General features: G+C 36.1%; 1 protein-coding gene across 2 annotated transcripts; it reads right to left on the bottom strand.

Annotated features, from left to right (window-relative positions):
• Positions 1-329: 329 nt before the first annotated feature.
• LOC113240389 (heat shock protein 68-like) lies at positions 330-5114 on the bottom strand. Of its 2 annotated transcripts, none has more exons than XM_026477679.1 (6): positions 4944-5114; positions 2428-3309; positions 2089-2358; positions 1909-2010; positions 1568-1795; positions 330-859 (listed from the first exon to the last, which is right to left on the bottom strand). In XM_026477679.1, the coding sequence occupies exons 1-6, from the start codon at positions 5112-5114 to the stop codon at positions 557-559; spliced, it is 1956 nt and encodes a 651-aa protein (XP_026333464.1). In that variant the 3' UTR covers positions 330-556. The 2 variants fall into 2 exon arrangements, with proteins under 2 accessions (XP_026333464.1, XP_026333465.1); XM_026477680.1 differs by having other exon boundaries at positions 2428-3231; positions 4944-5096.
• Positions 5115-11219: the final 6105 nt, after the last annotated feature.

Genomic DNA, 11219 nt, shown 5'->3' with positions numbered 1-11219 from the left:
TATTGTTGTATTTTCTAATAAACGATTTATATTAAAAATTAACGTCTTTATTTTATACTTTCTACGATCCTTATTTTCCTCCTTAAATACACGATAAACAAAACTGTCACTTGGCTGTAATCTTATACCATTGTACACCAAAAGTTTCATTTACTTATTTTTCATTTCTATCTTAAATGATTAAACTTTCAATTAATTGTAATTGTAATTGTCATTTTTAGCAAAAGGGACAAAGGAAATAAAGAATAAAATTGTTCTATAAGTAGTATTTAATTTCATAATTGTAACAGTAGTGCGTTAAAATATTCTCTAAAATCAAATTTGTCTTACAGCTAGGTACTAATTTACACTTTCGGAAGTTTTTTCAAGTTCAGTTTTCTATGAGTTCATTGAGACATTAAATACGTATTTTTGCTTACAAAGAATTTAGCAACTTGTATACTTTTCTTTTAACACTATTATAAAAAACCTTGCTGCCTCACGATAAGCTCGCAGCATCGTTATACATTTAAACGTTCATTTTAATATTGATAGGAATGTCCTGTTAAAGTGTAGTTTATAATTCAGTGACTCTAGGTCCACCAGAGCTTCTTCTGCTACCCCCCATACCACCAGTAGGACCTCCCATGCCACCAGGAGGACCTGCCATGGCTCCAGGAGGACCCATGCCAATACCAGTTGTATTCACCAACTTCATCATAGTAGATTGGCATTTATTTTGAGCAGTTTTCAAGTGTGATTCTAGCTCTCCTATCGACGCGTCTGGATTTTGTTCGAGCCACTTAAGCTGTTCGTTGCACGCCGTTATCACAGTATGCTTCTCACTTTCTGTTACGCGATTACCAGCTACTTCTACTGCCTGAAAATAATATAAAAGTAAAAATTTTACTTATCCTATTCCTTATGTATACGAGTTGCGATGCAGTTGGAGTTCTACTCGTGTACGCTAAACTAAAATAAAGCATACAGTGCTATTAATTTAAATCCCTGAAATGGAAAAAAAAGAAACTAACGCTACCATGCTGGAAAACGTCAAATTATCAACTATCAGTTACATGTAACCACCAACCAGTTACGGTAGGTAACCATACCGTAGCAACACTGTATGGACACATATCATCATCATTTTCAACCCTAAATTGGGTTAACCAAGACTACGGTCTAAGTATTGGAGAAAAACGCGTGCTCAGCACTGGCATCAAAAATGTTAAAAAAGTACAAGAGGCATCAATTCGAGGCATCGATTATATCTGGTTATATACTCCATGTATCAAGGATACCATATTATAGTAATGTCATCGGATTTCCATAGTGTATCAATTTCAAGTCAATCGGACAAGTGAAAATAGAAATAGGTATTCATTTTAGGACTGAGATCACTACAATAACTAAAGAGCTGGTGTTAATCATTAAACAGATGAACAGAGTTTATCAAACATAGGTAAGAACAAACCTGATTAAATTAAAATCGGTCCAACCGTTTAGGAGCTACCATGCTAAACACAGTCATACATACACAGACATAACGTTCTTTTTGCGTCGGGGCTAAAAAATAAAAGTATCATACCGTCTTGCATCCAAACAAATAACCTTCGAGGGCATTCCTTGCTTCAACCTTCTTTTTAACCATTTCATCTTCAGCCTTGTATTTGTCGGCATCGTGCAGCATCTTCTGTATATCTTGTTTGGACAGTCGTCCCTTATCATTGGATATGGTGATGCCTTGAGAGCGACCAGTGCTCTTATCTTCTGCGGTTACGTTCAGGATTCCATTGGCATCGATGTCGAACGTTACCTGGAATAAAGTTTTTTTAATTTTTGTATATACGCTCCAAAGCCGAGTATTTAAACTATCGGATACAATCGATCAGCAATATCATGATATATATATAAAAGCTAACGACTTACTTCGATTTGTGGTAATCCTCTTGGTGCAGGTGGTATACCTGTCAAATTAAACGTGCCCAACATATTGTTATCTCTTGTCATCGCTCGTTCTCCTTCATACACCTGAAGTAGTAATTTGGCTTTATCAGTTTTTTGACTATAAACGTGACTGTAACCTTGGACATTTTAGAGATATATAACCTGAATTGTGACAGCTGGCTGGTTATCTGAATAGGTTGTGAATATTTGCTTCTGGTAAGTAGGTATCCTCGTGTTTCTCGCAATCAGTGTTGTCATGACTCCTCCAGCCGTCTCTATTCCCAGAGACAATGGAGCGATATCCACTAGTAATACATCTTGAATACGAGTGTCTTTGGAACCTGCAAGGATAGCAGCTTGCACTGCAGCTCCATATGCGACGGCTTCATCCGGATTGATAGATAAGTTCAAGGTTTTACCACTGAAGAAATCCTGTACAAAATCTATGATTATTATTAATGTGGGCTATAAAGCGGGACGAAGATCTATGATCTTTATTACCTGTACTAATCTTTGGATTTTTGGGATTCGCGTTGAACCGCCGACCAAAACCACATCGTGGATTTCTCTCGTGTTAAGTTTAGCATCTTTTAAAGCCTTCTCTACGGGAGTAAGGGTTGATCGAAATAAATCAGAACACAATTCTTCAAATCGCGCCCTCGTGATTTTTGAATAAAAGTCAATACCCTCAAAGAGGGCATCTACTTCTAAACTTGCTTCAGTGCTTGAAGACAGCGTCCGCTTAGCTCGTTCACAAGCTGTGTGTAGTCTTCTTATGGACTTAGGGCTACTCTTTAATTTCTTCTTATACTTTCTTTCAAATTCTTGTGCAAAGTGATCTATTAATCGATTATCAAAGTCTTCGCCTCCTAAATGAGTATCTCCTGATGTTGCTCTGACTTCAAATAACGAACCTTCAGTTATATTTAGTATAGAAACATCGAAAGTGCCACCGCCCAGGTCGAAAATAAGGACATTTTTTTCTCCTGTTAAATTTTTATCCAAACCGTAAGCGAGCGCTGCCGCAGTTGGTTCGTTGATAATCCTCAGAACATTCAGGCCTGCTATTGACCCAGCGTCTTTTGTGGCCTGTCGCTGAGAATCATTGAAATATGCAGGGACTGTGATGACTGCGTCATTGACTTTTGCTCCTAGGTACGTTTCAGCTACTTCTTTCATTTTCGATAGAACCATAGAGGATACTTCTTCCGGGGACAGCTTTTTGGTTTGTCCTTTATATTCTACCTGTATTTTTGGTTTACCACCGTCATTGATCACCAGAAACGGCCAGTGTTTTTTGTCCTGCTGGAACGTTGGATCGTCAAATTTCCTGCCAATTAATCGCTTCGCATCGAAGATAGTGTTTTTAGGATTTATAGCTACCTGCAACGTAAATAGAAAATTACTACTGTAACAAACCTACTTTATGTAATAGACGGCCTTAAGCCAGATTGTTCACTTTTAGTTCTAACTTTTAGAACTATAGTTCTCTTAGAATCCGCTAGATGGCATTGACCCATTTGGCGTTATTTCTGAATCGCGGTGTTAAGATTTTCCCTCGAATGGTGACTACTCGAATACAATTTTGTTAATGTGAAGAGAAATCTGAGAATACAGACAGCTCAGTAAGGCAAACAGGAGTCGAGTCCCTTCTGGGAACAACTGCCCGGACCTTCGCATATAGGGTGAAATTGTATTGGCGACATACAAGGTGAAAATAAAAGTCTTCTGAACAATTCACTTGCAGACATGGGGAATAGCTTTACATTTCTATCGCCGTGACCGTCGTCGTTCCGGTTCCAAAAAAACCACAGTGATAAATCATCGTGATTTTGTCACGACTGTTACTTCCTTGACCTTGTCACGCCTATAACTTACATCACGATATACGGTTTTAGCCACCGGCTTCTTTCTAATACTTATAGCCGTTTTTTATAGAATGATTTAAGTTTTTACTCCCTTTGTAATAAGTTTCAATTTCATTCAAAAAGTCGATTTTGTATTTAATGTAATTTTGTTTGTTACTTATTTAATGCGAATCTTTGGATTGTAAAAAATAGCAATAAAGTGTAATGTAATTATATTTCTAGTAGAATACACAAAGTAGATTATACATAAATGTAAAATACCAACTCTTCCTATAATAAAACAAATTTACAAAAATATTTTACTTTGTTCATAAATAGGTTTATAATAACTGCTGCATATTTTTTTCATCCGCCCTTTCTAGTAGTGTAAGCACCTACGACACTTGTGAATGAGCATAGAAAGTCATCCTATTTCATTCACTCCCATCGCCGAAATGGCCCGATTTGAAAAGAAATATAACGAGTGGTGCGCTCAGTCACCGCGGAACGGAGATCGCGTATTGTATCAAATACGTATGTCGTGATGTGAGTGACGGGGATAGCTATTGGAACGGAGGAACACCTATGTGACTTTGGAACGTCGTTCCTTCGGAACGAGTCACGATAATACTGTTTGACGGCGGATCATCGTGATTTTTTCATCGTGACGTTATTTATCACCCACCTCTATTCACTTGGCTTGTTTTGGTAACCTCATCCGACGGACGAAGAACCTCCCTCCTTTACACTACATATTTTGGAAAATGAGTTTCCTGAATATGCTAGTCAAGTTTATAGAAATGCAAAGGCAAAATATGGATTCGAAATATTAAAATCCTGACAATCCAATCACGGAGCCAAAAGTAGTCCATTGTATTTTGCCGCTCTTCAAAATAGGTCAATTGTTTGCAGTTGTTCGTTCGTGCCGATTCATAATCAACTTATGCAATTTGACGATCACTATGTTTTGTTCGCGTAGCGACCGAATAAAATTAAACAATGAATGAAAATAATTCCATATTTAAGAGATTAAATAATTAAAGAATAAGTTGGTTACGTTTCAATAGGTACCTAGGTACTAAAGGACTTTCGGATTATGAAACTCCATAAAGTAAAAATATAGCACCTGATTACTCCATAAAATCACTACCAGTCCTGACTTTTTGGTACCTGGTTTTTAGCAGCATCTCCAATCAATCTTTCTGTATCATTAAAGGCAACGTATGACGGCGTAGTTCTATTTCCCTGATCATTCGCAATGATATCCACATGGCCGTGTTGAAATACTCCTACGCAGGAGTACGTCGTACCCAGATCTATACCGACCGCTAGTGCTGCCATGGTGTTCGCCCAGATGCTTCAAAAGTAAAATGAAATTAAATATGCAACATTAGAGCCTTTTATTATTATATCAAGAGCTTTAGGAAATTTAGATCGTTCTGCCGACCCCAACTAGCGTAGGATAAGGTCAGGAAGAAGAAAAAGAAGGTAGATAAAGCCAAAGTCAAGTGCTTGTAATATTCACTCTTTAGAGCTCTCTTTTCGATTTGGTCGATGGAGTTCAATTTAAAAATGTCCAGTAGTAGGCGCTGTGTTAACTTTACGTACAGTCGCGTGCACTGAAATGTATACGTTCACTTATTTTCGAAAATATGTAAACATCAGATATTTCAAAAATATGTAACCTTGTGCTGGTTTCAAAAATATGTAATCACGACATTATTTCAAAAATTGTATACTTTTATTTCAAAGAAAAGTGAACAAACTACAACCAGTGAAAAGTATACACCTCTGGTGTTAAATATATGTATCCATATCATTTTATCATAAATATGTATCCACTTTTAAAACTATGGAATTTGTTAGGTTTTTAGTAATATTTGCATCGTTCTCAGAAATATGTATACACAATAAACATACGCGCCGGTTGCAAACTTTTTGTGCGTATTTTACTAACTCGGGCGGCAACAATGTCAGTGTTATTCGGTTAAACTACCCTCAATTTTTTTTGTTGACAATCATAAGTGAACGGTATACTATATCCATTTGTCTATGTGGTGCAGCGCAAGTGATACAAGTATTTTCCGAGTTAACGAAATAAATTAGTTGCGGACACGATGAGTAATACTCGTAATAATTATATTGTGCCTTATCGTATAAGTTCACATGAGAAGCATAAAATTATAATTTTGAAAAAACCTTACTTACAGTATGTACTATTTTCTACCAGTAAACATTGCAGTTAAACTCAAACAGGTGAATATATAGGAAATGCAACTATTTTTCCGAATTTAAATCGTGTATATTTCTTTTTTCAAATAAATCAACGTTTCGGGCCCTTTACAGGGTCCCATGGTCACGGTTGATAGTTACAACAATCGCGAAAACCTAAGAACTCGACAGGTGAATATAGTTATTTTCAAAAATAAAATTGCGATAAAAATTAATTTTAAGTATAATGTTTGTATCGGAACAATAAGTGAGTCATCGAATTTGCCGACAAGGAACCGCATTAAGCAGCAAACGTAAAACGAACGTAAAACACATATTGGTATATTTTTTCCTTGTGATTTTTTGTGTTAAGTTAATATAAAAAATACGTGTTTTCCATTGACTTACAAATAAATGGACGACGGGTCTAATACAAAAACCACGAAAAAAATGTCCCAAGTCAACCTATTTAAACGTAGTGACATGTAAAGGAATATGAAAAAGCTAAAACGTTGAATTTAAATTGTAATGTCATCGCATTACTGTCTAATTTTGCTTGCTTCGCTGTCAGTCGAACAAACGAAGACTAAAGCGTGAATGACGCTCTGTGTACGATTTTAACGCCCTATAAGTTCGGACACTTTTTAGCGCGGACCCGACGTCCGTATAATTGTAAGTCAATGGTGTTTTCAATTATTTTTTGTGATGGTGAGCGTTGAAATTGTTTTATCTTGCCTAAGGCGAGCCTAAAAATTGGGAAACCTATAAAATAATCAGAGCGAAAAAGAAGGCAACCCAAACAGAAGTGAATCGCACGACTTTTTATTTTTTTGTTATTGGGGTCAACAAACAACACATTACAAATAGTAAATAACTATAAGTGACAAATAGTGTAAACAACACCAATAATTATTTATCCACCATTTCATACATATCTTAGGTATTATATTATAAAATACGCTTTTTATAATACATTAATGCTATTTATATTGTTTTGCATTACATAATTTTTGTTTCGTTGTGCAGGTAAGGCCGTTATTTTAGTTATTGTATCATGTATTCAGGTCCGCAGGATAAATTTCTTTTACAAAGACGCAGAACCTATTGTATATGTTTTCCTTTTATCAGATGTGATTTTATCTGTTTTAAACCATGACTTTTGCAAAGAGTCCGCCTAGACGTTCCGAGTTGCGCAGAGGGGCATGGAGAGAACAATGCTCGGAGTAACCCTGAGAGAACGAGAGAGCAACGCTTGGATCCATAATAGGACCAATGTTAAAGGTATGAAAACGGACGCCATGATGATGATGATGATGATGATTTATCTGTGCAATAAACCATTAAATAAACTCCGCCAACCACAGTTTATGACTTTTGCGCTCTTATTACATGGACATAAGGCCTCCGTGGCCGAACGATTACCATGCCGGACTGCCACGTAGAGGTCCCAGGTTCGATTCCCGGGCCGGGAGAAATAGTTGTATGGCCTACAATTATTTATCTCGTGAGTTTGGGTGTATTTTGTGGTTGTCTATGTGTGTGTCCATGGCACCGGCGACACAGGGTTTCCCTAGTGCGGGGCTATGTTGAGTGTGTGCGTTAAAAAAAAAACATAAAGGTTTTTCTAACCGGCTCGAGCCGATTCTGCTGTAATAAGTGTGGTGACTCATTTACGAATATTTTTAGTTAATTTGTTAAACACGGTTACAATGTTCATGTGTTTTCAAGAAAACCAAAAATTTTAATTGATATACTAGCAGTAGAACTCCTTGTGAAAGAGTTCGTCCAGGAACCTTACCTACCTACTTCTGTCGCCAAGCAGTAATGTAAGCGTTACTGCGTTCCGGTTTTGAAGAGTAGGGGTGCTGGTGAAATTACAGGCACATGGGACTTATCAACTTATGTCTCAGGGTAACGGGCAGTGGCAGTGCCCATTAGATCTTTGCGTGTCGTTTACCACCAGACCCACGAATTGTTCGTCCCTTCACTTGGTATTATAAAAAAAAAGAATATTGAATATCAAAGTGCAACCTTAGACGAATATTAACCTTGAAAACTAAACCATTGAAATAAAGTTTAAATTGCAATAGCCTAATCAAATGTAATTTTAAAATTACGTCAAAATAAAATACGATAGTTCATTGAAATGAAACCGTCAACCTCCGTATAATTACGTAAGTGTACCAAATGAAATAAAAAACTAGGAAAAGTTTTGTTATCGAAATACATCACGAATTTAAAAAAAATAATTTAGGAAGCATTTTTTAAAATAGAAGAAATTTTTAAATAAATTCAAGTGCCATCTCATCATTATTTAGTAATTAATATTCAATCATTGTTTCATATTAAAATAAGTTTTGATTGCTTCACATTATTTTGTATTGCTCTCTAAATTTGCAGTGCCCTTGCAGGGTGTCACATGTATAGGAACAATATATTTAGGATCTTTGTAAAACAGTGTTACAAGCAAATAAAGATGACTATGGTTATGATTATAATTAGCATAGCTTCGTATTTTGTATTTTAGAAAATAGTACCTACTGTACAATCAAATATGACACTTTGAGCCGTTGTTATCAGACGATCATAAAGTTGAATTAAAATCTCAAGTGTCAAGCTTTTAAAGTACTCTTGTCCTAGTACTTTTAGTTCTTGTTTAAATTATGATGAGCTCAATGTTTACAAGATCAAATTTCTAATCTTTTCTTATTAGAGAAAAGTGGGGTATCAAAGTTTCCATCCTCCACTAGGTTAACTATATAAGGCACTTTTGTAATTAACTAATTAGGTTACTAGATCGGTTGATGGTGTCATACAATGATGTATAATCAATATCATTTTGCGTAAACAGCTTGTACTTCGGACCGTCTTATCGTTAGTGGCGTAGTTTCAATTTAAATTTAACGTGTAGATAATTTTTTTTTAATACAGTTGCTCAAAACGTGGTATTTTTCGTACTACAAATTGTGCCGAAAGTTGGATTTTTCGCATTAGTGCTTTTTACTTTTGCATTTAAAAAAAATTTACTATTGTTAGAAGTCTTAAACATAGAACTAAAGAGGTTGTATATTTATTTAATATTTATGCGCTTTGTGACGTAAGTCGTTCGTCATTAAAACTTATATGTACTTATAATCATCTTACTTGTTTAAATTGCATAGGTGTTTTATAAAACAACGGGTTACATTTAAAAATACCAAAATATTTTCCATAAAGATGGCTGATTGAGTATTAACAATGACCGGAGGAGAGTTAATACTCACGCGTAATCGCCAGACGGCTGCGCGTCGCGCCACTAAAATAGTAATTTTAATGGGTCTGAATACTGGCAACTGTTGCCATATTGAATAAAGTTGGCCAATTAAAAAGTACTAACTTTTTTCACTTTTTACATTTACTTTTTTTAAATACTGTTTTATTTTACTTTCAATTATTGACTTACAAATAAATGGACGACGGGTCTAATACAAAAACCACGAAAAAAATGTCCCAAGTCAACCTATTCGAAATTTCAATTGTTATGTCATCGCAGTATCGCGCTGTCCGTAGAACAAATGAAGACTAAAGCGGAGTGTCGCGCTCTGTATACGATTTTAGCGCCTTACAAGTGCGGACACTTTTTAGCGCGGACCCGACGTCCATATAATTGTAAGTCAATGCTTTCAATGTAGTTTTTTCGCAAATGTATTAGAAAACGTCGTTTGATACACTTCCGGATTTGTCATTTTCACTTGTCTCTAGTCTTCCTCGAGACTTAAAAAGCGTCGAGACTCGTGAATAAAAACTAACTAAAAATAACTATTCCCGTACTAATACGATTCATTTTGCTTGGCTTGAGCAGCATGGACACTGGCTTTATTACAGAATTTTTTTTACAGACGTAATTAAAGCCCATTGGAAAAATGTATATCGTATAGTATACATATTATATTTAGTTCAGTTGATATAAAAAAAATCATAGGTATATGTAAAGTATCAACTGAAACAGCGGTTTATTTATAAAATTTCGAGGTAAGTTTGTGTTTTTCTTCTATCGTGAAAATTTGTAGGAACCGTGTTTTCACACCGTATAGTAATCAGTGCATCCTCAATTTTACTGTATATTTTCCCAAAGTGATTGATTCAACACTTTCACTGTTATGCGTAATCAACCAAAGCCACATTGTATACATTCTTAAGATCTTAAGATCTCGAAATTCAACTTTATGCCGCTCATGATAAGAACAGTGCAAAGTGTGCGACAGCATGAACTTTCATCAGTCATTAATAAGTATCACAATGCTTAATATTTAGAGGAGGGAAGTCACGTTTGACCCGTGAGCCCAGTTAAATTAAATTCAAGGTAATTTGTCATGTTAAATAAGTCGAAAGTAATTGAGACTAAAGGAAGGTCTTGTATATTTTAAAAGAAGAAGAAAATGAATATCGAGTTATTAGGTTTTCGCGATTGCTTCGCTTTGGAAATAAAGCTATTTTTTTAAATCTAAATTGCATACATTTGTTTTTACAAAGAAACTATCTTTAAGTAATTAATAGATTCAGGTGTTACTTTGCGGAAGTCCATGTTAATAAAAATGGAAGTAAATTAATTTGCTACTCCGCGAACCCAGTGAAGGTTAAATCGTGCAAAATAGCTGCGCTTGTGTGGCATATTTTTTTAATGAATTTAATTTTTCCACCCTATATATAGCAGCGGTCAGCGGGCTAAGCGGAGTGAGCTAGGCGGGAAATGAGATCGGTCAGATGAGCGAGTTGTTCGCCTTCCATTATCAGCGGGCTTTGTGGAGTGTAACACGGATTCAAATCGCGATTGTAGTTTTTTTATTTTTCGTTTCGAGTATGATTAAGTAAATGCTTGCTATTCTATGTTATAACAAGAAAAAGAAGCCCGAAAAGGACGCGCCGGTGGCAGGGGCGGTTAGAGGTGCGGGGGAGTTAGTGAACCCATCTCAACTCGCCGAGCCCGCTTCGCTCACTCGTTAGCGGTTGAAACACTTCTAGGAAATTCACTGTTGCGAGTCAAACGGAGTCTGTACGGACTTCGACTTCGACTGCGACCTCTTTTGTAACTCTTTCAACTCCCTCAGTCTGCTCCACCCACTCGTTTGCTGTGGAAGTACTTCTATGAAGTTCGGAGTCCATACGGAGCCCGCTCCGCTCGCAGTGGCATAATAGTCTCTCCTTTATCATGAATGGACATAACATGGAATTTTAACGGCAATGAATTATTTACAT

Source organism: Hyposmocoma kahamanoa, unplaced genomic scaffold (genome assembly GCF_003589595.1).
Source record: "Hyposmocoma kahamanoa isolate Upper Pololo Valley unplaced genomic scaffold, ASM358959v1 138, whole genome shotgun sequence".
Taxonomy (NCBI): Eukaryota; Metazoa; Arthropoda; class Insecta; order Lepidoptera; family Cosmopterigidae; genus Hyposmocoma; species Hyposmocoma kahamanoa.
This window is presented reverse-complemented; position numbering and strand designations above follow the sequence as displayed.

Bases quoted from the DNA above. Each gene is read 5' to 3' on its own strand.
- LOC113240389 (XM_026477679.1), bottom strand. From the start codon at position 5,114: ATGGCAGCACTAGCGGTCGGTATAGATCTGGGTACGACGTACTCCTGC. The intron at 2,359-2,427 runs GTAATAAAGATC...GATTTTGTACAG, and splicing joins AAATCCAAAGATTAGTACAG to GATTTCTTCAGTGGTAAAAC. The intron at 860-1,567 runs GTATGATACTTT...TATTATTTTCAG, and splicing joins ATTTGTTTGGATGCAAGACG to GCAGTAGAAGTAGCTGGTAA.